This window comes from Gekko japonicus, unplaced genomic scaffold (assembly GCF_001447785.1).
Source record: "Gekko japonicus isolate JY-2015 unplaced genomic scaffold, Gekko_japonicus_V1.1 scaffold1315, whole genome shotgun sequence".
NCBI lineage: Eukaryota > Metazoa > Chordata > Lepidosauria > Squamata > Gekkonidae > Gekko > Gekko japonicus.
The window spans coordinates 172332-200165 of NW_015170927.1; the positions used below are offsets into that span (position 1 = coordinate 172332).

Below are 27834 nucleotides of genomic sequence, written 5' to 3' on the forward strand. Positions count from 1 at the left end.
CTATGTCCCAGAATAAAGGATAGACCACTCAACTGCCTCCGTGTCAATGGCCACCCCAGTAGAATCCCTGACTTCCTTTCCCCTTCATGATGCCATATCAATGGGGGCCATGTGGACCTTCACAAGGTCCATATCTCTGGCAATCTCAAAATCGTCTACCAGGTTGAAGGGTGAACACCAGGCACAGTATCAGTCTATGGCAGGATCCTCACATCAGGAATCTGATCAATGAAGGACCGACTGTACCAAGCTTCAGAGGTAGGATCTGAAAGCATATCTATGCCCTCCCCAGATGAGACCATGGTTGACCCATCAGCACCTTCCCCCATGGAAGACCTAAAGTTGTACTCCAAACAGCTGGTACAAATGGCCAAGGCACTGGGGTTAGAATACCACGCCACAGAGCCACAACCAGCAGGACCCAATAATGAAGATCTTGTATAGTCCTGATTCTGGTCCTGTAGTTCTTTTGATGCTCCAGGGGATCCAAGCCATAGCCATGGTTTGTATTATGTAGGAGTCAAAACCAGGACCTCACACCAGGGGCCCTACAACTATTAGAAGAAGACCACCATATAGTAGTACCAACTGAGTCACCAACACACGTGTTAATTTCAGCAGAAGAAGTACCACACTTCTGAGCTGTCCCAGTCTTAGGCATCAAAATTGATGCCATCCCTGGACATCTAAACCAAACAACATTTATGAAGTCCCACTCAGGGTTATTTTATGGGCAGTGCTCAGAAATCTGCAGCTCAGTTTGGTGTAGTGGTTAAGTGCGCGGACTCTAAACTGGGAGAACTGGGTTTGATTCCCCACTCCTCCACTTGCACCTGGCTGGATGACCTTGGGCAAGCCGTAGTTCTGATAAGAGCTGTTCTTGAAAGAGAGCAGTTTCTGTCAGAGCTCTCTCAGCCCCACCTACCTCACAGGGTGTCTGTTGTGGGGAGGGGAAGGGAAAGGAGTTTGTAAGCTGCTCTGAGACACCTTTGGGTTGTGAAGGGCGGGGTATAAATCCAATCTCTTCTTCTTTTTCAAACCACAGCTTTATACCAATCGTAGTAGAATCCACAACTCTTAAAAACTTCAAAAGCTGATCTACCATAATACATCATCTTCAACCATCCCTAAGTAGCTTAGGGAAGAGCAGGCAGCCTCCCCACTTTATAAAGAAGGCAGGAGACTGGACTTTGGGGGAAGAAAGAAACTTCACAGCAGTCGTGGAGCTCTACCAAATGTTACTGTGGGAAAAGATGACACAATTTGTAGACAAGTTACCCGAGATAAGCAAGCCATAGTGAAGGTTTTAATGTCAGAAGGCCAAAAATTAGGTAAGCAGCAACTTAATGCGGCGGCCAGACATGTAGCCAACTGCAACAGCAGAACTACAGAGGCATTCATGGCTGCCCTTGTCAGCCCTCCGACAAGATACAAGAGCAAAGATAGAGGCCGTCCCGTTTGAAGGAAGAGGTCTGTTTAGTGACCAAACTGATATGGTCTTGGACCAAATTAGGAAGAACAACTTGTTTGCTAAGTCTCTGGATATAACACACAACCCAACCTTAGCGTATAAGCAAAGGTATTTCCCAGGACTTAAGCAGAGGTATCAGTAGTCAAGGCCCTACTGTTTCTCACATCATAGACACCAGAGTCCCTTGCCCCATTAGCAGATTTATAGGCCTACTTATAGCCAACAATCTCAGACCAGGAGGCAGGGCAAGCATAGGGGAAAGAACCAGAGGCCAAAACTCTAGGGTGCCCCTACTTCCTCACTAAGCTCAGAAAAATTGGGTAGTGCTCAGACCCAGTGTAGAGTTCCTTCCTCAGGTCGTGTCACATTTTCACCTAAACCGGGACATCAGCCTTTCAGCGTTCTTTCCTTCACCAACATCACCATCAGAACAAACATTGTGCACATTAGATGTAAGAAGGGCATTCTTTTATTTGAAAAGAACACAGGAGTTTAGGAGAGAGAGAAATTTATTTGCCTGTTTTAAAGGCCCAGTAAGAGTAAGGCTGCATCAGCAGAGTCATTGTCTAGATGGGTAGGGTTGTGTAGCAGGCACAGGCAGGCAAAGCAGACACATTTGGGTGCTCACACAAAGTCCAGAGTTCAGTCCCAGAAGTCCACAAGCCAGAGGGTCATTTCCAGAAAGGGTGAAGCAAAAAATGTAGTCAGGGGGTCCAAGGGTCATCCACAAGCTGGAGAGTCACAAAGCCAAAGTCCCAAGCCAGTCCAAGGTCACACGAAGAAAGAAATTCTGGTTACAGAGTCCAACAGGATGACTTACTGCCTCCACAACATGCAGGCTCCCAGCCCTGGGGTTCTATAGGCACTTCCTAACAGGTCCTTGTTAGCAGCCAGCTGCTTGGGAGTACTGCTGTAACTACTCCAGGCTGTCATCAGCAGGCAGCTGGTAGCAGGCCAGGAGACGAGCATGCTGCCTCCTTGCTTGCAGCTCCCTCAGGACTCCCAAGTACTTACCTTAATTCGGCAGGGGATACATAGTTCTTCACGGGACCATTCCCATGGGAAAAACATAGGCACTGCACTATTCTGTCGCCCAGACGTGACATAGGCACATAGCCGGGCGACGGAATCGTGCAGCGCCTGTGTTATAAGCAAGAATCTTCCAGCGGGGAAGCATGTGTCCCCCGCCGGTTCGTAGGTAGGTACTTGGCAACCCCAAGCTCCCTTCTCAGCTTCTGTCTCAGGCTCTCGATTAAGACCAGTCCACCAATGAGCCTGGTGGACTGGTCTTAATCACTTGAGCATCACCTGCTGCATCAGAGCTGGGTGGTGCCTCTGGATCAGCTGTTGGTGGTGAGTCTCAGTCAGCCTGCAGCTTATCAGCCTGTTTGCTGGATTCTGCTGACGCGGAGCCAGCCATGCGTGGCCCCTCTTCTCCCGAGGAGTATTCTTCCCCTGAGGACTTCATGCTGAGCTCAGGCTGAGCCCACAACAGTAGACACCACTATTAGAACAGCTTATACTGGAGCCCAGGTGCCCTGCCCCATTGCTCTGAGTGCACACTCCGTGAGGGCCCAAGCTTCTTCAGCAGCTCTCCAGTCCAGACTTGCACAGGAAGACATTTGTAAAGCAATGATATGGTCCACCCCTTTGATGTTTGTCAGACACTACTTGATGGACGTGGACTCCAGAAACAAAGCTGCAGTGCGGAAGGCAGTGTTGCAGGGCATTTTTTAGTTGGTAGGTGAGTTTGCTACTCTCCCATGTGGGACTGCACAGAAGCAATGACGGTGAAAACATGGTTGCGCTTACCTGTAACCGTTGTTCACTGAGTGGTCTTCTGTGCAGGCACACATCCCTCTCTCCCCGCTGTGGGCTGCTCAGCCAGTGCAAAGACAAAGGGAACTGAGGGAGGAGTGCTCTCCCCACCTTTGTCACATGACCCTTTGGGCGGGAAAAGGGATCTCTGTAGACAGAGGGGAGTGGGAGCTCTATTAATGTCTCAAACATTCTTAAAGAAGCTTGGAAGCTCTTCTCTGTGACTGCAATCATGCAGTCCCCATGTGTGCCTGCACAGAAGACCTCAATGAACAACAATTACAGTAAGTGCAACCCTGTGTTGCCTAGCAGTGGCTACTGAGGACATTCATTTCTTAAAGGTACAAGCACTGCTTCTGTAATTTCAGAGCATTTTGACTCCTAATGGTTTTTTTGGGTTGTTGGTTTTCTTTAGATTTTTCTGCAAACCTGCGGCGTTTTCATGTTCATAGATGGATCTGTGTTGTCTGTGTGTGGCTCCAGCCTCTGGGTTTAAATATCCACAAACGCGGTCATGTTGAGAATTAGATATATTGGGAGTACTGCTGCAACTTCTCCAGGCTGTCATCAGCAAGCAGCCGGTAACAGGCCAGGAGACGTGCACTCCGCCTCCTTGCTTGCAGCTCCCTTCTAAGTGGGGGGACTTGCAAGGGCTTGGGGGGGCATCTCATTTCCCCTCCCCCACTATTTCTTTTTCCCCCTTCCTTGGCAGCCCCCAGCAATGGCCACTGAGGACATCAGTTTCATAAAGATACAGATATTCCATTTATCATTGGGGGCTTCACTCCCCAAGGAATTTTGCTGCTGTTATTCTTTTAGCTTAGATTCTTCTGGAAACCTGGAGCTTTTCCAGAGTTATAGAAAGATCTGACTTGTTTGTCAATGGCACCATCTCTGGATTTAACTATCCACAGATGGAGCAATGTTGAGAATTAGGTATATTGATAATATAGTTTGAATAATTTGCATTTGTCAGGGAATTATGATTCTTGTGTAATTTTTTAAAACTGATGAATTGTTTTTCAGGCTTGCAACAACACTAGTGACAGGAAGCATGCAGACTTCATATTAGAGAAGTATGTGACAGAAATAGTGATGAGCATAGTTACGACTTTCTTCAGTTCTCCATTCTCAGATCAGAGCACCACTCTGCAGGTAAGAACCTGGGGCAGCAGGAAATGTTCTTCCACAAATACGTCCTACTTGAAAATTTGCTCCGCCTGTGAACCAGAAGTATATCAGAGCATGGTGAAACTGGGTTTGAATAGTGCTTCTCAGTGGCAGCTTCTCTCACTGGTTCGTAGTGGGGATAAAATAGAACAGCCATTCTGTGATGCAATGTAGAGCGTCCTGTGAATCTGATGGAGCTATTCATAGGGAACAAGAGCCGGTGTGCCTGTGTAGAATTTTTCTGCCTTTCCTCTTTGGCACATTAACGCTAAAGCAAGAGGAAGAACCATGTGATGCATTCCTCCCCTGCTCATGCAGATCCCATGTTTATATCCTGTGACTTCCCCAGTCCACACTGTAGAGAAAAAAGAGCCTGTGTGAGCTAAACAACAGTGGAGTGTGCAATGTGTGCTTGAGAGAGAGAAAATCTGCATTTGTTGGACATCTTACCACTGCGTAGATGAGCTCTAAGGAATTCACCTCAGGAGAGAAATAAAAAATCCAATCCATCTTCCCCCCCCCTTGTATAATTATGCACATGAATTATTTTCTCCTTTTCCCCTTGCAGAGAGCCTTGAGAGGCAAACCTCAGTCCCTATCACAGTAACAGTTAATGGCTGGATTCAGTGGCACTGTAATAGTAGAGGAAATTTTCCAAGCCTCTTTCTCATTAGTGCTCTAAATAGTTTTTCTCATAATGCCCTGCAGGATGGGACCATTTTCTTCTGCTCTCCCCTCCTGTCCTCAAAACTTGAATTCTCTACATTAAACGATGGCTAATTCAGTCTGAGCTGCGGTGGCTCAAGTGGTTAAGACGCTGAACTGCAGGCTGTGGAAGGTCAGTAGTTCAGCAGTTCAAGACCCAGGTGCCGCAAGACGGGGTGAGCTCCTGTCTCTAGTTCCAGCTCCTGCCAACCTAGCAGTTCGAAAGCAAGAAATTGCAAGTAGATAAATAGGGACCACTTCGGTGGGAAGGTAACAGCGTTCCGTGCGCCTTGGTGTTTAGTCATGCTGGCCACATGACCACGGAAACGTCTTCGGACAGCGCTGGCTCTTCGGCTTTGAAACGGAGATGAGCACCGCAACCCTAGAGTCGGATTCGACTGGCTTTCGAGCAAGGGAACCTTTACCTTTACCTTTAATTCAGTCTAAACAAATACTTATAGATGGATGGGTGTTGAGATTTTGTTTACATATTGACATTCTGTGCAAGGCTGAAAGCTGGCAATAAGGCTGTGTTTTCATAGAGTGAACATGCAGGGTGGTTTTGTGCTGATGTTCAGCTACCCTATATAGTCTGCTGATGTACTTGATGATACTGAACCGTCCAAAGCTAAAGTGCTTGCACTGTACAGCCGCTAACGTACTTGCTCTGTTGGTGTCTGCTCATTTCCCACTCCTATGTCTTAAAAACCAAGCAGCTTGTTTTTTCTTCCCTTTTCAGTTAAAGGTGAGAGAGCGCCACCTTCTTCGCTGCAGCCCTAGATTTCATTCCTTTTCATACAAATGTTCACGTGCTTTATTTGCCACACATCTTTAAGTCTATTTTGCTTAGACGTGCTTGCTTTGCACTCCAGTCTAGGAGGCTTAACTGGAATATGAGATGTGTGTATTTCACACCTGATAGTATATATTCTTTCTCAACTTGGGGAAACATTATCCATGAAATAGATCTTAACTACTTAATCTCTCTATGTCAGGAGAGGTTGAATGACCATCTCTTTTTCTATTCTGGGAAGACTTTCTATTGCAGTGGAGTTTACAAGCTTTTCTAATGTCAGCTAACCTTCTGGCTGTTGGGGCTTCCCCCAAACCACTACCTGTTACAGATGGAACAGTGGCCTCTGTAGAGGAGGACTGCAGAATGAAAAAGGGATTGGCCTAGTTTTGTTGGAATTTTTAAGCTCCTTTTGTGCAGTTTGTGGATGTCGAAGAGCCATTTCTGAAACCTTGATCAATATAGTTAGGTCCTACAGCTCCTTAATTGTCTCTTCAAGTCCAAAAATTGAGATCTTTCTTGTGGAAAGCAGTTAGTGGGGATTGTCACCTCTATATCTGTTTCAGGACTATATCCATGAATACTCCCAAAAGAAATCTGGGATTATCTTCATAAATACATCTTGGAAACAGGATTACCTGAGTTGTGGTAGAAAATGAAAGCTTTCATATTCTCTGCTCAGTGTCAAGAAAGATAACAATCATATTTCAAAGCAACTTTTTCTTTTTTTTCCTACCCCTTTACTTCATGTATCAGCGATCAGTCTTTACCAGTCAAGAAGAGGTATTTCCAAGTAGCTCCTTAGACCCATTATGGATTTTGTGTTGGTGTCCCCAGCTTTCGTTAGTCAGTTGTGACACATGGTGTAGAGGATAAAATATGTTAATATCTTTCACTATTGATAGGTGTCACAACCTGGAAAACTATTTAATATATAGCAAGCAATATTTTCTGGTTCTGGAATATTTGAAGTATAAGAGATTTAGCACACCAGATCTCTTGTATTTTCATGGTATTTACCCTATCCATAGTGGAAAGCATTATAGGAAAATATAGGGTTAAATTAAACTTTCCTTTTATGTTGGTCTGTGTTGGATGCTGCAGATGTAAAAATCTAGAGGTGTTTAATACATATAAGTAGTTTCAAATCTTCCTTGAGTCTGTGTAAATTAAGAACACTTAAAAATGTTTTTTTAATTGTGTGATAAGTGGTAACTTGCCTATGACTTTCTGTCTTCCTCCTCTCTTTACATTTTAGTACACATTAAAAAGCCATCTGCTGGCTGGTGTTTTATCTTTCAACCTATAAGTTGTTCCTAAAAACCTGTTTACAGACAAATGTCATGGTTCTCGCCCCCAGTTTAGAAACTTGTTCTTAAGGACATTCAAGATAAAGCCAATTGTGTGGTTTCATTTCCATTTTTTTTGGGGGGGGGATGTTTTATGGCATAAACATATCCTGGAGCTTAAGACAATATTGCTATGAAAAAATGACTTCAGGCTCTTCAGCAAATGAATTAATATATTTGAAACAACCAGTACAGTGACAGAGGTTTTACTATAGGATGAAACTTTCTGATCATTTTACTCACTCTTTGGACCTACATTTGTGGGCTTTTTAGACTCGTCAACCTGTATTTGTGCAACTCTTGCAAGGGGTGTTCAGAGTATACCACTGCAACTGGTTAATGCCCAGCCAGAAAGCATCTGTGGAAAGCTGCATCAGAGTACTTTCAGATGTAGGTAAGAAAACCAAGTGTATGGATTTTAGTCATATCTGCAAGCTCTTTCTGCCTGTTACAAATCTCTGCAATTTCTAGTTTCAGTTAATTCCTTGATGTAACATGCCTGCCCAAGGCACATAGGGGGAAATGGGTCTGAACTGTCTATCACCAAAATGGTTTGAAATGTTATTTAACTAAGGTTGCCAGGATAAGTGAGAGGGTTGGGGGTGGGGACATGGGAGGGCATGTGATGACAACAACTACATTGCTTCCCAGTGCAACCATTAAAAAAAATGTTCTCCTGCCACGATTCTGAGCAGTAATGGCCAATAGCAACAGTTGGCAAGAGGTCTGGCAACCATTGGCATAACTGATGCCCCATTCATTTGTGAGGTAAAGCAAAAATGTAAACTTTAAGTAAGAGTTGAAAGAGTTGCAAGACATAGAAAATCATGGAACAATCTTGATGAAGCTAAGCAAGTTCTGGGTCAGTTCGGTACCTGGCTGGGAAGCCTCTGTCACACATTCTGTAACTGAAAAAAGGCCGAGTGTAAATTTAATAAATAAATAGGTATGCTCTGTTTACCATTCTGATTTTCCCCCAGTGTCATTTTAAAGATGGGCAAGCCTTATCTATTAGGTGTTTTTGTGTCTTTGCATTTATTGCTAGTAGTAGCATGTGTGAAGACCTTTCTATGGATGTCTTCACTTTATGACATGCTGAACATAGTGTTGCAATCTCTATGCCAATTTGAATCACTCATGGGTGTTTGTGTTAAAATATCTTTTTTTGTAAGTGTCATGTGGATGTAGAAGTGATTGTAAAGGCAACCAATTGCTTAATGCTCTCATTCAGAGTTTGTATTTCCATGGGATTATGAATACGTACCTTGATCTGAAATAAGATAGCCACATAACTTTCCCTCCATCAAAAACCACATCCATTTCCAGTATAAATTAAGTTCCTTTGTGCACTGTGGCTATGTGGACTGATCATGTTCTCCACTGGAAATCAGGAGTCTGAAATACACATCGAAGGAAACCCAGAAGGGGAACTTGTGCTTTTCTATATATATTGAGCTGTTGAGTTCTATCCATGAGGATGTGTAGTTGGGAATGCTGTAAGAGATGGCTACTAAATACAAGTTATAGAACGTTTTAAGAATTTTGGAAATTAAAGAAGATAAGCAAGCAGAAGGGATTTTAGTAGCTAGAAAAGGTTGGGGCTGCTGTGGTAATTTGCAACCTTTTTTTGGGGTGTTTTTAAATACATCCTTAATCACACTTTAATACTATATGTACAAAAAAGGGGGGGTGTACCACATGATGTATTTGCTTTTAGTACCCTAATGTTGGTCTTCCGAGCTATACAGTTCAGATATTTGGAAGCAATGGTCCTTTGTGGAATTCAAGTTTTATCTTCCCATTCTTGTTACCAATTTAAAAGATATATAAAATTGTCTGATCTGACTTCTCTTACGGTGAACAGAAGAGAGAAAAAGTGAAAGGTGATGCATAACTCACAAGTGCTGAGTGGGTAGCAACACATTCCTAAGCAGTGGAAGAACCTCTGCTTGCATGCAGAAGGTCTCAGGTTTAATCCCCAGCATCTCCAGTTAAAAGGTCCAGGTAGGAGGTGAAGTGAAAGACCTGGAGAGTCACTGCCAGTCTGACGAGAGAATATTGACCTTGATGGACCGGTGGTCTAATTTACTATAAAGCAGCTTCATGTGTGTTCAACATGAGTTTACTCTTCGTAAATCCAGTGAAGTTAATGAAGTAATAATTGTGTAATTCTGCATAATATTGCTCTGATTTGTTCATACTACTAAGCAAGTAGATAAAGGAGCCAGAGAGCACTGCCTGACTTGTTCTGACTTATTGATGCCAGCTGACCTCTTTGCTGGTATGGTAGGTTTCTCTGCAGATCCCTCCTGTGGTACACTGGCTGAATCAAGCAGGTCACAGCCACCCGTGGGCTTGAATCCTAACACAAATGACCTGGGCATCTGAGTAGGAAATGGAAGTGCATCATCGTTTCTCAAATAGCTGTACGTATGAATGTGGTGATTCTGGGAACATGAAAAGTAGAGACGATGATGCTCTCAGTAGTACTTTTTGCAGTGGTGAAAAACAAAGGCCTGAGGACCTAGATTTGTATCTACTCAATAAGAACAGCACCTTGGAAGAAAACATTCTGAAAATATCGCAAGACATGCTGTTGGGTAAAGGAAACACTGTTCTTTACTTCTTTCAGCAAAGAGCAGAGCAATTGCTATCCCTGTCGACTTGGACAGTCAAGTCAACAACCTGTTCTTGAAATCTCATAACATAGTCCAAAAAACAGCCATGAACTGGAGGATGACAGCAAGGAATGCCGCACGGAGAGATTCCGTGATGGCCGCTTCCAGGGATTACCGTAACATTATTGAAAGATTGCAGGTGAGTGTACAACACAGTTCCTGTTCTTCTGATGTGTTGATACAAACAAGGATAAGTGGGTAAAGTCTGTTCAGAAGGGCATTCTTCAGTTTTGTAATGACCATTATCTAATTTTGCACAAGAAACCTCCCCCCCAATTCAGGTCTCACTTTAACTGCATAGTAGTTGGTGGTGGAAAGTGCTGTCATGTCACCGCTGACTCATGGCGACCCTGTATGGTTTTCAAGGCAAGAGGTGAACAGAGGCGGTTTGCTATTGGCTGCCTCAGTGTCATGACCATCAGTGTCATGACCCTGGTGTTCCTTGGTGGTCTCTCATCTAAGTCCTAACCAGGGAACTACCTTGCTTAGCTTCAGAGAGCTAATGAGATCAGGCTAGCTTGGGCTATCCAGTTCAGGGTTGCTGAACATTAAAAGTAAAGGTTTCCCTTGCTCAAGAGCTAGTTGAATTTGACTCTAGGGGGTGGTGCTCATCTCCGTTTCCAAGCCAAAGAGCCAGCGCTCTCCAAAGACGTTTCCGAGGTCATGTGGCCGGCATGACTAAATGCCAAGGCGCACGGAACGCTGTTACCTTCCCACCAAAGCAGTGAGGGGAGATGTTTGTAAAGTGACACTCCTATCCTACAGCATACAAGATGCAGCACATCAAAATGATGGGGATATCTGCAGCTGTGATTAGATCCACAGTACTATGGTGTTGGAACTGTCTGCTCCTGCCCCCCCCCTCGGGTCTAAATTAATAGAACAGGCCTTGGTGTCCATTTTGGCGTTGATACCTACAAAATGATGCAGTACCTATAAAACGTCTTGCAGTATTAGTCACTAAGTCTGCTTTGTTTTATAAACCCCTTTATAACTGCTTCTGATAATAAGAGATGACAAATTATGAAATGTTGCTGTGGGCTGATTCCTGAAAGTCTGCAATAAGACAAGAGGTAACATACCAATTGCCAAATTGTGCTTTTAGTTAGGAAAGTAGTTTTTAACTCTTAAATTCACTTTTTTAGAGTACGGTAATGAAAGCTTTATTCTAGACAGTATTTTTTCCAAATGTTATTTTTTTAAAAAACCCTAATAATATCTGTGTTCGCAATTCAGGATATAGTGTCAGCTTTGGAAGACCGTTTGCGTCCCCTTGTCCAGGCTGAATTATCTGTACTGGTGGATGTACTTCATCGACCAGAGCTGCTCTTCCCAGAGAACACAGATGCAAGAAGGAAGTGTGAAAGTGGAGGCTTCATTTGCAAGTGAGTACCAGGAGCATGTTCAGCTGTTGATGCTTGATTTGTTTTGACTCTTCTGATGATGCTTGATTCATTTTTTCCCCTTTGACCATTGTTTTAGTACACAGTATGCTGTATTGTGTTCAGGGTATTTATCTTTAGCAAAAAAATATGAACTGTTCTTTAATCCCTTACTCAGAGATTGAGTAAATAGACCATAGTTGATACCTAGAGGAAATTGTAATACATGGTAGCAAACACATGTTTAGTGTGTCAAGGATCCTGACTAGAGCACTGTTTGTAAAATGGTCTTTCCAAAAGACCAAAGGTGGTGATTTGTAGCTGAATAACCTGGAAGCAGGGGTTTACTTCACCTTCCTTCTAGCAAGTCTCGACACCTTCCAGTCATGTGAGTGTTATCTGGGGACAAGTAAGACAGTGTCCATCCTGTCTCCCAGCTTTCCTGGAAGCCATTAGCTACAAATGTCTTTCCTAACTAGAAATTCTTGTACTGAAACAGACTATGATGAATTCATTGTTTTCAGGTTGATAAAACACACTAAACAGCTTCTGGAAGAGAATGAGGAGAAACTTTGTATTAAAGTGCTGCAGACACTCAGGGAAATGATGACCAAAGACAGAGGCTACGGAGAGAAGGTACTTTGATTTACTGTTGATATTCTATCTTCTGTGCTGTATTGAGAGCCAGTTTGGTGTAGTGGTTAAGTGCGTGGACTCTAATCTGGGAGAACCGGGTTTGATTCCCCACTCATCCATTTGCACCTGGCTGGATGACCTTGGGCAAGCCATAGTTCTGTCAGATGTGTTCTTGAAAAAGAGCAGTTTCTATCGGAGCCGTCTCAGCCCCACCTACCTCGCAATGGGTCTCTTGTGGGGTGGGGAAGGGAAACGAGTTTGTAAGCCGCTCTGAGACTCCAAGTGAAGGGTGGGGTATAAATCCAATCTCCTCCTCCTCTTCTTCTATATTTTCTGTTTGTAATAATAAAGTCCTGGGGCCTTATATTTGTTGTACGTGCTTGTTGGGTTTTTTTTTAAGAGTGATGCTTTTCCGAGTATTTTGTCCTTTAGATTTAGATTTACAGGTTTGCTATTATAGGATAAGCAATAATTTAAAAATCATAGAGGATTTTGTCTAAATTTATCCTATCAGGAGCTTAACTGTGCCTTAAGCACGTGCAATCAGACTGTTGTACTAGAGTCCTCTGATGTGAAAATAGATTTTTAATTTTTTTTTACCCCTGAAGTATAACCATGGGGTCCTCTAATAATAAACCCATTGATTTGTCAGGCCGTTTCCAAGTAGGAACACTTACAGTGCAGTCCTATGCTTTGTATGAAATGTGTAGCCTTAGGCTTGCAAACAAGTTCCACTGGAAGTAAATGAAGTCTAAAATGAGTGCCGGTGCCAAATCGTGATGAAATACTGGGAAAATTATGAGGACGTAACTTCAGAGTCTTTCACTGTAGGAGAAATTTCAAAATTTCTCTTTACATATGAACCCAAACCAGAAGCGCAAATACGCTGCGTGATTATTCACTGTTTCTCTTATGCTGCTTCCTCATGAGTTTCCAAACCAAAGGAAAGTATTTAGGATTGGAAAATAATAGGACTAAGTTAATATTTTAAAAAGTGACTTCTCCAGTTTGATATGTTGATATCAGTATTATTTCAGCTTCTCTGCACTATCTTGTTAGTTTGTTATTCAGGAAGAGCTCTTCACTCCTTCTGAAGCTATCCATTTCTTTTTACTAGTTCATAGATTAGATCTCCTATACTGTTCCAGGCTTATGTACTCTGATACAAACAGTGATTCAGTGTATGTAAATCCAAAGAATATTGCTTCTGTTTCATACACAAAAGGACAATATCCCAAAGACAGTTTCACAGAACCAGAATACAAAAAACAGGAAAACACAATACACAAAAGGAAGCTGATAATTATGTTTCTATTGAAATATAAATTAAAAATGATAATCCATGAAAGAAGTCAACAGATAATTGACTTTTAAGTTATAAATGGAGATGATAATAAAACTAACCTTCTGAAGCGCTACTACAAAGGAAGATGTTTTGTTTTCCGAGCATAGAATGGAGACACAGAAGGAAAGAATGGAAATTAGAGGAGAGAATGACAATAAAGAGAAGAATGCTGGTCTCTCAGAGCAATGTTAATCTTTAAATGTGCCATAGTGAAGTACAGGGATGTATTGAGCTGAGAAGAGCCTTGTGTTATAGTCACTTTGCAGGGGTAGCTGCCACCATCACTACCATTCTGAGGCAAATTTCTGTAGAAAATTAACTTATTTTGAAAATGTAGACCTCCATACACCTTGGACAAATTCCATAAGACTGAATATGTCCTGTGGGGAATATTCCAGAACTTTTAGGCCCTTGGTCACAAGGGAAGGGGTCAGCTGGTCATGCTACATTCAGGCATCTCAAATAAACAGTACCTATATGATATGGGAGCCGGCTGATTTTCTATGGATGTTCCTGAAAGTGGCTTTACCATGCGCTGGAAGTAGAGAACTAGGAGAATCATCTAGGTTCAGTCACCTTTCATAGGGCAAAATGCCTTATATTTAAAATTTTCTGAACAGGTTTCTCCGTGACCTTTCTTTGAAGATTTCCAGGGGTTAGGGAGAAGTCCTGCTCAACTTTTCAACACTCCTTAAGCATTTCTCCACTGCCCCCCACCAGGTTATATCCTCATCTATGCATAGGGCTTTACACCATAAGAAACATGATCTTTCACTTGCTCTTTCAGTTTTTTTACATGGTATCACTTGTATTTTATTCCTGGAAGGTATCTGGCAAGGGTATGCTCTCAAAAACAATAGAGCCTTCCAACCCACATGTTTCATCCACGTGGGTATGCGACTCCAGGAATCAGCTTTCCTGCTGCTGGATGGGACTCCTGCAGGGGAATGGAAATGGGAGAATATCCTCAGTCCTCGAACTCATGAATAGTGTGATACAACCAAGTGTCTAGACTGGGCAATGTGGCATGAAAATGGATGTACTGTATTCGATACCCACTTATCTGTATACTATAAAACATCAGTTCTGGAGTTCATGACAGTTATTTTCGAAAAACTTAATTTTTGTAAAGTCATAATGTAATGAGGTAATGGATGGTTTGTTTCTATTAGAAAAGTTTCAATGACCTTTCAAACTAGGTATGGTCCTACAGAATCTGTAGTGTTATGAACAGGACTAACTTGCCAGAAATCTCATCTCTCTATATAAAAGAAAGTCCCCTCACTGTAAAGTCAACGCCCAGGCCAAACCGCTGGACCTATAGATACCAAATTCAGGGACAGCACTCCCACCGTGGCGTAGGTGCTCGCTAAGAAGGGATTTTTAGAAATTCAACCCCTAAGTGGGTCAAAAGGGGAGAAATGTGCTTCCCCATTGATTCCTATGCAGCTGCCAAGCAGCTCTCTCCCTACACCCCCAACTCTCTCATTGGTCAGCTGCAGAGCTCAGAATTCTAAGGTAAAAAAAACAGTTACAGGGGACTGCAGACAGCTAATTACAGTTGAGGAAATCAGGAGTGGCCCCACCTCCACAGTGGCTTCTAATACTCCTCCCCCTCCCCCCCTACACTGGACAGTCAGCTGCCTGTCAGATGTAGGAGAGGAGGTGGGATGGCTTCCAACACACTCCCCCCACCTCCTACACCTAACAGGCAGTTGTCTGTCGGGTGCAGCCCCACCTCCAAAGTGGCTTCTAATACGCATCCCCCCTCCCCCTCCTACACTGGACAGACAGCTGCCTGTCAGGGGTAGGAGAGGAGATGGGGTGGCTTCCAACACACTCCCCCCACCTCCTACACCAAACAGGTGGTTGTCTGTCAGGTGCAGCCCCACCTCCACCGTGGCTTCTAATACTCCTCCCCCCTCCCCCTCCTACACTGGACAGGCAGCTGCCTGTCAGGTGTAGGAGAGGAGGTGGGATGCTTACAACGGCCGGGGATGTTCGCTCAGCAGGATTGCCTTAGCACTGCTGCTGGCCCGGCCTCCCCGATGCCTTTAAATACAATTCCCCCCAACACCAGACAGGCCGGTGTCTGTCAGGTGTAGGAGCAGGGCCAGGGTATGAATGTTTATGGGGAGATAGTAAAAGATATTTCTAGGAGCCATTTTGATGCGTGTCTTCCTCATGAACCTGAAGAAATGTCCACCACATCACCACTCCCTCACACCAACTCCCCCTCACACCTCTCACCTCTTACTGCCCCCAAGAAAGCTCCTGGCAAATGTCGAGCCAGATACACCAACGCTACAAGGAGGAGGCAACTTAGGAATGTGGCAAAGACATTTGCACATAGTACTCCTACAGTGCACTGAGCTGCACAGGCAAAGTACCAGCAAGATCACCCTGAGGTGCTCAGGACAATACAGTCTCCATATGAGCAAAACAATCCAGGAACTCAGGTAGAGAGTCCATCACTTTCGTGGAAGGTAGCAGGAGCTGACTTAACAGACGACTGCTTCTTAAATGGACAGTTCTATGTGGCCTGCTCCAGAGTGAGCTCATCAAGCAGCCTGGTCATCCTATCACCTGAGGGCAGAACCACCAATGTGGTCTAGAGAGAGGTCCTTCAGTAGAGGGGGGGGGTACGTATGTCTCACTTCATTTCTTACACTACAATCTTCTCTGTTAGAATTCCTACAACAAATGTCACATTTCAAACTTCACATCATCAGTATTATAACTGGATTTACGGAACTTAAATACCGTAGCGAAGCATGGGTAGCAGGCTAGTGTTAGTATAAATTCGGCCTTTCAAAGCCCAGAACTCACCAGTGGAAAAGAAAGCTTGTGGATGGATCAAAGCAGATTTATCTGTGAATACAATACAAAGCAGAAGCTGTTCTGATATCTGGCTAGAAAAATCTGAATCTTTCCTCTAAATCTTTTGATAAGCCCGTGAGCTTCTTGATCGTTCAGATTCAATTCCCCGTGGTAATATTCCTTATGAACCATCTCTGAAAATCATTGAAAGGATAGGGTTATCAAGTTCTTTGTTCAGAGTCTGTGTGGAGGTGACTACAAAAATGTGTAACCATGGGGGAAATGATAGTGTATAAAAGCACTGCACTGGCATTTCCCTTTTTTTAAAAAAATGATATAATCTGGTAGCAACTAACAAATCTCTTGCACAGAAGTGTTTAGGATAAATTTTGTTAGGAAGAACTCCTGATTCTTTCCCCCCAAACTTTCCAGTAGTTTTCTCCATGTAAATTGGTACATGAGTAATTCTGTTTATTTCATACTGCTGTATATCTGATCTCATGATTTGTGGCTCGGGTTCCATGCCCTTTCACAGAAGGGAAGTTGTACTGTAATGAAATTCCCCCGAGGTCTTGGAAATCCCAATTGCACACTCACAGTAAAGATGACATATGCTGGGGGTGGTACCTTGTATGCACAAATTCAGGAACTACCTTGTGCTGAATCAAACCACTGGTTCATCTAACGCTGAAGGAGATAGTTTTGTACCCAATGCCCTAAGCTCCTTGAAGGAAAGGACAGATACAGGTGTGGTAGAGTTGAAAAATGGTATTGTCCACATTGACTAGAACACACAGCCCAGGGCCTCAGGAAGATTTGCTCACCAGCCTTTCTACCTGAAATCATTTAACTGGAGATGCCAGGTACTGAACATGGGATCTTCTTCATGCAACTTGTATGTGCACTTCCATTGAGCCACACTGTACAAATATCTGACCAAGGGAGCTTTGACTCTCCAAAATGTATACCCTGGAAATCTTGTCAATCTTTAAGGTATTACAGGACTTGAATCCTGCTCTCATACTGCAGGCCAAAATCGCCACAACCGAATAAGTATTAAACACAGTGGTTTTAAACCCATCCAATCCAGTGAATGTAATGGTAAATACTAGAACTGATGTATGAGAGTCTGTTATAAAGAGCCCTCAGATGTTTGATGCAATTGGGGGCATGGAAGCATTACTTTGTATTGGTGGGAAAGATCTCAGTATGTATACAAGACTTGTTTTTCCCTCTGGCATAGGAGGATGTACATTGCTGTAGGCTGCTCTTGCAGTTTCTGAAGTTGACATTTGTGCGTTTAAGACGGTGACAAAACTGAATTTACTGTTGCATTAGTAAGAGAAGCTGCGGTGGCTCAAGTGGTTAAGATGCTGAGCTGCAGGCTGTGGAAGGTCAGCAGTTTGAGACCCAAGTTGCCGCATGACGGAGTGAGCTACTGTCTCTAGTTCTAGCTCCTGCCAACCTAGCAGTTCGAAAGCAAGAAATTGCAAGTAGATAAATAGGTACCACTTCAGTGGGAAGGTAACAGCATTCCGTGCGCCTTGGTGTTTAGTCATGCCGGCCACATAACCACGGAAACTTCTTCGGACAGCGCTGGCTCTTCGGCTTTGAAACGGAGATGAGCACCGCAACCCTGGAGTCGGACTCGACTGGCTTTCGAGCAAGGGAACCTTTACCTTTTACCTAGTAAGAGAAGCTATGGGACCATTCGCAAAGTCAAATATCCTATGATTAGAGTTAGGGTAAGGATTAGGAATTTGTATATCAGTACTCTTAGTTCTTGGGTTAGTTTTTGCTTCCTCTTACTAATATTTGTTTTAAATTTCTCTTTTCTCCCCTCTTTTTTTTCTCTTTCCAGCTGGTTGCACTTGGTGAACTGGATAATGCTGAGGTTTTTCATTTCTTTATGTATTCAGAAAGTTTCCCACAGTGTTACTCTTGTGCTGTTTGTAGCCCTGTAGTCTGTCCTATTGTCTTGCTGATGTTAAACCTCGTGGTACATGTACTTGTGCTAGTAAAGCAGTAGAGCACAACTTCCAAGGGCCTGTGTTGGAAGTTTTTAATGTTTTTTCTAAATGTCCTCTTTCGATGCATTTTGTACTCTGAAGGGTATGAAGAGGTGACTTGCCTGACTCAGCCCCACAGATTAATGTGGCGATGTGCTTAGAAACACGCAGTGAAACTCTGGGTATGTAGGAAATCTACTCCTTCATCCCATTTTGGACATTTTGAGTGCTAAATAAGATGATGGGTTGAAGTGTGCTAAAGTCCTTTAGTTATCTTCATGAATGTTCTGGTGCTGTGAGATCTCTGGCAGGGAGGGCGGGGTATAAAGTAAATAAATAAATAATAAAAATCCATTACCGATTGTTATCTTGCGTCTAAATCTCACGATGTTCCGAACTAGGAGAGCTGACAGACAGGAATATCCAAAGAGCTACTTTACTACTTTAAAAACATTTATAAAATAGGAAGGCCGAGTATGATTTTTGATTTACATTAAATTGCAGATACTTCCCTTCCCCCTTTCCACGCTTTGTCTTGACTCAAACTTTTCTTAAAAAATTGAAGTTTCAGAAGTGGTTTGTGGGAAGGGAGGGTTCTGCCGTTTGAATAACACCAGCAGAACTATCTGTTACGCATGTTAAATTAGCAAAACAGTTCATTTGATCGTGGCAGTGACTTAGTCTGAAGTTGTGTAGTGCAGACTAATATTACAGATTGCTTTGCTGCTTCTTTGGATTAATGCTCCTAGTTTATGGTGCAGTCCTGTGCAGTTACTCCAGTCAAAGCCCATCAATTTAAATGATTTTAGGCTAGAGTATAGCAGGTTTGATCTCAAAATTGAGTTTTTCTTTTTATCTAATAAAGAGTAAGAATAAGGGTCTCCAGACTCAGCCAATGATTGAGCATTCTATAGATAACATTAGTTTCACTATCATCCTACTTTCATGTATTAAGCATTGCAGGGACTGTCCAGAGGCCCATGTTGGCCTCATAGCTACTGTTTTAAAAGTCTATGGGGTACAGTGTAGGAAGTCCTTAGCTGTAGTATATGGATTTAAAAACCCTGCCCATGCACACATACACACACAGCTTCCCCCTTATAATATAGGCCTATCCCATAAAACAACAGGTGGCAGCACATCCTAAAGTCTGAAGTGGAGAATCAAATCTAGATCACTGTTTTATTTAATTAGAACATTTGTATTTTGTCTATTTGTATTGAATTAGAATATTGTATCTGTTAGTCACTTTAACGGTTAAAACTGGTTAACAGTTAACCTTCTTATGCATACTTAGGAATATACTACTAACTTTGAAAATTCGTGGCCATGCATAGGATTGGGCTGCACATAAAATATTGTAAACTAAGTAATGTCATACATGGGTAGCTGATAAAAGCTCTGTTTGGAAGGAAATAGTGACGTCTGTTCTCAAGGATGGCTGTCAGCCCACAGTGGTTGATGGTGTGACTATATACACTGAAACAAGAAAGAAAGTGTGGACTTCTTCTCTGCCACCAAAATGAAACTCGTCTTTGCTCACCCCACCCCACCCCACCCCAACAAGTTTCTGACCACTGCAGCCTGCTGCGTTTTGCAGTAAATCAGCCAGAGTGATCTGGCTCAATTTAGAACTTGGGCTCTTAATTACAAGTAAGAACTTCGTTGGCTGCCTTCAGTGGAAGGATTCCATGCTTGGAGCAGGTGTGTTTATAAATATAGGAAATGAGCATGGCCTGTTTATTAAAAGTGTCTTCTGGCAGAGGCTTGGATTCTCTGAAAATTCTGTAAAGGAGCCACAGTGTTTCCCTTTAGATGAGTTTTACGGCCAACAGTACAAGTTTTGTTATTTTTAAGGTCCTTGTTTAGCTTTCATTAAGCTGACTTCTGACTTCAAGCACATGAAGCTGCTTTCCACCGAGTCAATCCATTGATCTGTCATGGTCAGTATTGCCTACTGTGGCTGGCAGCAGCTCCATAGCTCTTTCATGTCACCTGCTACTTTTAAGCGGAAATGTTGGGGTTGAACCTGGGATCTTCTGCTTCATAAATGGCTGCTCTGCCACTGAACCATGGTTCCTCCCCTCAGATGTCAGATGGCTCAAGGGAGTTTCCACCTATTCCTGCACATTCTAATATTTTTAAAAAGAAAAATGCACACAAGAACAGGTTTTGGGATCAAACACTCCATTTAGGTTGGTAGTTCTATCATGGAAAATGACCAGCGCTGGATGCTGTTCTGGAAATGTCTAGTATTATAGCAGGAGTAGCAAATGTTCTGTTTCCTTTTGCTCTTCTACATCTTCTGTCTAGCTAAGGTTTTAGAAGCACTCCCAGAACTGGTTGTAATATAACAAAGAAGTGGGGAAAGGAGCAGCTTGGGTGACATTGTATTTCTTTTCTGTAGCAATATCTCTATAGGGATTCATGGCTGTCTCTGCTATCTTGGATAAGAGCCATTTAGAGCCAAATACACAGTGTTGTTCTCAGTGTCCAGTTCAACTGTCTTCTGCACTTGGTCCCTCTCAAGAAAGATCATGGTGTTGCAGGCAGTCCAAGCATACGATTACAGTAATGTGTGTATGATCATTTGTTCTAAATTTGTTGGCAGTTGTTAGAACAGTCCATATTTCATTTGTGTCCTATCTGAATGGGTGTTCAACCTCCCAAGCTTTTCAGGCATGTATAGGCTAAGACTTTTTATTTAATTAATTTATTTAAAATATTCCTATGCCACCTTTACACCCAAGAAGGGTCCCGAAGGTTACAAACATCTAAACATTCCATCATTAAAAGGACATTTAAAATTATATATATATATGTATAAATAATTCAGTAAAAGCATATAAACTCTCATGACACCAAAACCTTAAATGAGGACCAATAACATTCATTAGGAGGATACCAAAAAAAAAAGTCTTCACCCACTGATGGAAGGCAACAATAGAGCAAAACAGGTGAATCTCCCTTGGGAGGGAGATCCAAAGTTTTGGCCCCAGATCTGAGAAGGCCTTTTCTTGGGTTCCCACCATTCTAGCCTCAGGGCCTCCAAAGATGACCACAGCAGACAGGTAGATTCATATGGGAGAAGGCAATCCTTGAAGTATGCTGGCCACAAGCCATAAAGCTTTAAAGGTCAATACCAGCACCCTGAATTGGGCCCAGAATCATATTGCGAGCCTGTGTAGGTGAAACAAGACTGGAGTGATATGGTCCCTGTGACCCACTCCAGTTAGCAATGTGCCTACAGCATTCTGAACCAACTATAGCTTCCAGACAGTCTTCAAGGGCAGACCATGTAGAGCATATTGCAGTAATCTAGTCTAGATGTTACCAGGGCATGCTCCAGGGTGGCAAGATCTTTGCTGTTTATCCAACAGGAGGCCTGAGTCCAAGCTATGAATATGTTCCTTTAGGGGGAATGCATCCCCATCTAGAGCCAGAGTTCTCCCAAGGCCTAGATCAGATGTTCCCTCCTCCAGTAGCACCTCCATTTTGTTGGCATTAAGTTTCAGTGTGTTAGCCCCCATCATTCCAAAACTGCCTCCAGGCACCTGTTCACGGTTTCCACCACCTCCCTTAGATCTGCTAGAAGTGTGAGATGGAGCTGTGAGTCATCCACATATTGCTCTCCAGTTATTCAGTTTTTGTAGCAGTCCTGTTGCCCATCCTATCCACTAGATATCTGTATGTTTGTTTCTGATATGTCTTAGGCCAGCAATTAAAGAATGCCACAGAAATGGAAGTTCTGCCCCATCTCCCTCATGGGACTGCTTTCTGAATTTTCAGCTTCCCTTTCCATAGCTGTACTTGTGGCATGGACCAGCACACGTGAGCAAGCTTAGAGAGAGATGGATTATTTATAGTAAAGCTGACCTGAGAATAACTGAGCTATTGTGGTTTCTGCTTCTCTGTTTTAACTCCCTCAACGGGTGTGTTTCAAACTTTTTATTTCATGAAATTTGCCATGAGAAGATTGAGAAATAGGCAGATAAGACAGATAAGAAATCTCCAGCTTTGGCAGTTCTGTTTGGGAAGGATGATCACAATGGAAGAAAATTGTCTTAGTCAAGTCAAGACTTAGACATGACACATCAAGTGAATCATTAACCCTATTGACTATAAGAATTGAGTCAGTGAAGGATTATGAAATAACTTCTTGATATGGTCTCTTCCCTCTTCACTGCCTCAGGTTTCAGAGCTCATTGTTACCTAGGTATTAGGTTGAAATGACTTCTGTGATGAAAAAGAAATCCTCCAGTAGTTCTGTTTTTGCATTTCTCATGATTCCATTACCCAGTGCTTTGCCTTCACACAAGATCAATCCTGTGGACCACACCAGTGGTCTAGCTAGTCCAGCATCCTGTTTCCTACAGTGGCCAACCACATACCCCCCCCCACAACATGGGGTGCAGAGGCCATTCCCCATTGCTGCTTTCTCCAGCAGGGCCAGTTCACCATCCCAGTAGTCATTTGGGGTCCCAAATCGGCAGGGGTGCCACCTGGGAGAAGGTGACAAGCCTAATCTGTCATCATCTCCCATACCAAATTTTAACACAAGCTGCAGATTCCCTCTGCTTTTTTGTTTTTTGTTTTGTTTTTAAAGGCCACTTTTATCTCAGAAAGCTGAAGCACAAGGCAGTGCATCTTACATGTTCCTTCATCAGTGGTGCCACTTCTGCCTGGCTCGAGCAATTGGCGGAGAAGAAAACCCTCTGAAGCTTTGTGGAGCCTGAGGGGGCGGGGTGGGGTATGTATTCCCTTTTGACTGGTGCTGCTGCTACCTGACTCTAGCAAATTGCAGGAAGACCCTCTGTCACTCACTTTAAATTTAGCCACAATGTGCAGTGGTTTGCCAAGTCCTGCCTGCGCCGCCTTCTCCTCCAGCATGCCGGTCCAGTGCTGCCTTTTCCAGCCAGCCGGTGTGGAGAAAAAGTTGGACGGGTGGGTGGGTAGATGGCGCGGCACTTAAAGTGCACGGAAGCAGCACAGGAGCCTGGCTCAGAAGGCCCCAAGACTTCACAAGCAGGGTGGGTGCAGCGTGCAGGGGAAGATGAGGAGGGGGGATGCCCAAGGTAAGAAAGGCAGCTGAAGACCTCTGGACGGGAGGTCTCTCCTCAAAAATAAGGTTTCTGCCATTGTTCTTTGTGGGGCATGGCTTTTAATTAAGGGGGCAGGGTCCCAAAATGCCCCACTGTAGCTACAGGCCTGTTCTGGAGCGAGTATCGCTCCAAAGCTTCCCAGGGTCAAACGGCTTCTCCTGCGGCCCTTCCTCCTTTTACCTCCTTCCTGCCTTGAAGGAGGAAGGGGGAGTAGAGCAGAAGGCTCCAGAGATGGCCAAGTGGAGGGAGGCTGGTGATTGGGGTGGGTGGGTTATTAACATGAGGAAAGGAATTACCCTCCCCTTCCCCGTGAGTATCACAGGTCCCTACTTCTTGTGTCGATCTAATCCTGTTTTTAAAAGCTATCCTTTGACCCATCATCGGCTGCCCCCAAGTTCTGATATTCTGGGAAACGTTCTCCCACTCCACTTTCTCTACATCATACTTCATTTCATCCCCCCGTCCACCCCCAGTTATCTTTTTGTTCTGAATTGAAAAGTCCAAAGTTCTGTAGCCTTTCCTTGTAGGGGAGGTTCTCCAACCCCTTGATCATTTTTGGTTTCTCTTTTTTGAACCTTTCCTAGTCCCTCATTACCATCTTTGAGACAGGGCAACAAAAACAGCACGCCAGTAGCCACGTTGCTTCAGCAGGCCTGATCTCCTCTTCTCAAATACCAGGGAAATGTAAAAGAACAGAAGAGACAGTGCAACAGATAATTCTTAAACTATTAAAGGTTGCCTGAAGGGGGCGCCCTGGTGATGTGGAATGGAACTGAGAGATGTCCTACTTATCATCTCTCCCTCTCTCCCTAACTCCCTCCTACATTGCAGTGAACTGCTCTGTTGGGCAACTGCCAACATTCAAGCAGCAGTTACATAAGAGGAAGGGTTTTTTTCCTGGAATTTAGGCTTGCTGCTGATGTGTGACCTTCAGCAGTAATTGCCAATAAAATGTGGTGGAGCTGTTTACTGTTAGTTCAGTCCAGACTCTGGCTGTCAGTATCCCAGACTATGCTGCGTCTGTATGGCTGCTAAAGTGTTTTTTTTTTCTTCTTTCTTTTTTTGTGAAATGCTAACACAACTGCCAAAGCAATATACACGAGTCTTTGCCAGCAGCTGCAGTAATGCTCGCTGTCTCACTCTCTGTTTCTGTAAAATCATGTATACTGTAAGAATTTTACTGTTACAGAAAAGAGGTGGGTCTGCATCTCTAAAGGGCTTGAGAGTTATGTGATTTTGGGTCAGGGCAGGGGGCAACACTCAAGAAATATTTTTGAGGTTTAAATATGAGCATGGCTAGTTCCTAATGTTTGGTTGGGCATCTAGGACTTTCTAGCCAGGCTCCTTTGATGGGCATGTCAAAGCACAGGCTGAATAAGTGAAGCTTGACCCATCCTTGCATCACAGTTTCTGCCTGTTTGGTAGCTGCTAAAAGCACAGGAATCCTGCCAGGGTGGTAAACAAATTGGGACAAGAGAGGGGGAAAGAGAAGCATCCCAAGCACGAATCTAGTGATGGCTGCTGTGCAACACCACTCATCTCCTGCTCCTAGTTGTCTGCTCTTGTTGGAAAAGGATCAGTCTTGGGATATCGGTATTTCCTGCCCCATTGTTCACATGGGATACTTGCTGTTGCTGGTTGTTTGGACAAGAGGGGCAGGTAACCTGTTCATTTTAGTGGAAAGCAAGATGAGTGTGTCTGCCTGCCCTGTCTCACCCTCTCCTGACCTTTACTTGTCCATGAGAAGTAGTGGAGAAAGGAATAATCACCTCTAAATTACGGATTCAGCCCCTTTAAAGTACTACATCTGCAGTGGCTCCGAGCCTGTCTCTAGACCTGTGTTCAGAACAGGTTGCAAGATCGTTAATTCAAAGAGCTCCTACCACTTGCATGCATTTGGTACAGTATCAGGGAGATGACTCAGTAAAGCTCATTACATAGCCAGAGTTCTGAAGTGAATAAAGACAGCCTGCTCCCCTTTACCCCACTGTAGGCAGGCAGTCCCTGTGTGAATGATTCCCTGTTTGAGACGAGATGATCACATTGATCTGATGTTTTATTTAGTCCTATCTTCAACGAGAAACACTGGCAAATCAGCATGCTGGGGCTAGTTTTAAATACATAGCAAAGGCTGTTATCATCATCATCATCATCATCATCATCCGAGTCAACTAACAGACTGAATGAAAGAGAGCTACAGTGAAATCCTAAGCATAGTTACACCCTTCAGGGCCCATTGACTTGGATGAACTTAGAAAAATATAACTCTGCTTAGGATAGTGCTCTTAGTCGTACAATGCTGTGTATCAGATCTGCTTCTAAGACTCTTAATGTATAAAATCTTTCAGATATAGGCAGTTTATTTCCATTAATTTTATCTCTAATAAGCTGCTTAGAAAAAAAAACCCTCAAGGAATGTGAACACTAGGGTTGCCATCCTCCAGGTGGCTCCTGGAGATCTCCCGCTTTCACAACTGATCTCCAGCTGACAGAGATCGGCTCCCCTGGAGAAAATGGCTGCTTCAAAGGGTGGGCTCTATGGCATTGGACCATGCTGAGGCCCCTCCCCTCCCCTCCCCAAACCATGCCCCCTCCCGGATCCACCCCCAAAGTCTCCAGGTATTTTCCAACCCAAACCTGGCAACCCTAGTGAACACCCAGATAACTGTCTTCTAGGGATGTAAAGGAACCAACGCTTTTTGTTGGTTTGTTTTTTGAATTCCCCCTAAGGGGAGGTTTTTATTAGGTTTTTTTCAAAAGACTACAAACTATAACCGAAAATTAGGGGAGGAAAACTACAACTATGGAGAAAGGAAAGAGAACCACTAATAACTAAAACCCCAAGAATAGGAGCTCATAAGCTTATATAAATGTTAGTCTTAAATACTATTATTACTTTGAACATAGTCGGTTATGCTAAATTATTTATCTTTTTACCCATCAATCTATCTGTTTAAGAAACCCCCATAGCATCCCATAGTTATTATATGCTTTTCAGGCACAATTCAGAGTCCTTCAGCCTTTTTTTTTTTTAATGGGGTGGCCGCCCTCTTTGCGGGGAGAGAGTCATCGTCAGAAGATGCCGAGCCCAGTTCACCATCAGATTTGCTTTCTTCTTCTTCCTTCTTGTCCTTCACTGGCTCCCCCAGCTGTACTCTCAGGAACTCACGTGCTTTGAAAACAGAGTCAATCTTTTATTTTTTTATCGTGGAGTTTGAAAATGACGCTGTTAAGTCCGTGCTTAACAATAATAGTCAGAGAGTGATTCAGCAAAACTCAAGTTTATTCAGCTCTTCAATCGACTTATTCTGACACGGTACAACTCCTCATAGCCCGAACAGCTAGCCGGTAAAAATCCTCATAGCCCGAACAGCTAGTCCATTTCAGCTGCTCGGTATTTAAACATTCCGGGCTAATGTAGCCACACCTACTATACATATCTCAACCTATCAGGTTGATCGCATAAAGACCAATCATAAGCTTTCCCGCTTACATATAGTTCAAATCTGATTGGCCACAATACTTTTCGGCGCGAATCCCTGCCGAAGCTGAAGCTTTGCATGGCTTCTCTATGGGAGGATTTACATACCTCCTAATGCATTCAGGGCAGCATCTGAATACATTACATTAAGCGAGCGACGTAACACCGCTCTCTCATGACCAGGGCTTTTTTTGGAGAAAAAGCCCAGCAGGAACTCAGTGTAGGACAGAAACATTAGCATAACAGGCCACACCCAACAGCAGAAACTCATTAGCATATTAGGCCATACCTCATGCCTTCCCTTGGCTTGCCCGGGCGCCCCGCAGCTGTAGGGCGCCCAGGCAAGCTGGCCCTTGAACAGGCTGGGGGAGGCATGGGGAGGCATTTAAATGCCTCCCTAAGCCTTCCAGAGCTCCCCCGGCCTGCTCGCCTCGGAGTTGCCGGGGGGTAGGGCTGCCAAGTGGGGACAGGTAAACTTCCGGTGACGCGCTGGCGGCGCGCGGATCCGACAACGGCTCCCGGAGCCCGGCGAGGCTCCCCCGCTGGTGAGTTTTTCTGACTTGGCAACCCTATCTCCAGGCCTTCCCTCTGTAGCCACGCATGCAGAAGTTTTGGCTTTAGAGAGCGTGGGCAACTCTGAAGCCAGCCGGAACTCCGTTCCTGTGTGTTCCTGCCCAAAAATAGCCCTGCTCACGACTCCATTTGCTCAAGAGTTTCTGGCAACTCCTGCACGAGGGAAAGAAGATCTTTATTTTACTTTTTCTTCCACTGGCTTTTAGCACACAAGTGGTTTAAAACAGCCCTTCTGTGTGTGGAAGACACTAAAAATGGTGTAGTGGTTAAGTGCGCAGACTCTAATCTGGGAGGACTGGGTTTGATTCCCCACTCCTCCACTTGCAGCTGCTGGATGACCTTGGGCAAGCCATAGTCCTGTCAGAGCTGTTCTTGAAGAACAGCAGTCTCTGTCAAGAGCTCTCTCAGCCCCCACCTACCTCACAGGGTGTCTGTTGTGGGGAGGGGAAGGGAAAGGAGATGGTAAGCCGCTCTGAGACTCCTTTGGGTAGTGAAGGGCAGG

General features: G+C 43.9%; 1 protein-coding gene across 2 annotated transcripts in view; it reads left to right on the forward strand.

The window, feature by feature from the left end:
- ITPR1 (inositol 1,4,5-trisphosphate receptor, type 1) overlaps positions 1-27834 on the forward strand; it is a 323113-nt gene that overhangs the window by 169763 nt on the left and 125516 nt on the right. For both annotated transcript variants that reach the window (XM_015418813.1, XM_015418814.1), the window contains 5 exons: positions 4316-4444; positions 7580-7700; positions 9939-10123; positions 11221-11369; positions 11891-12002. In XM_015418813.1, the coding sequence (XP_015274299.1) occupies positions 4316-4444; positions 7580-7700; positions 9939-10123; positions 11221-11369; positions 11891-12002 (696 nt within the window). The remainder of the gene's footprint in view (positions 1-4315; positions 4445-7579; positions 7701-9938; positions 10124-11220; positions 11370-11890; positions 12003-27834) is intronic.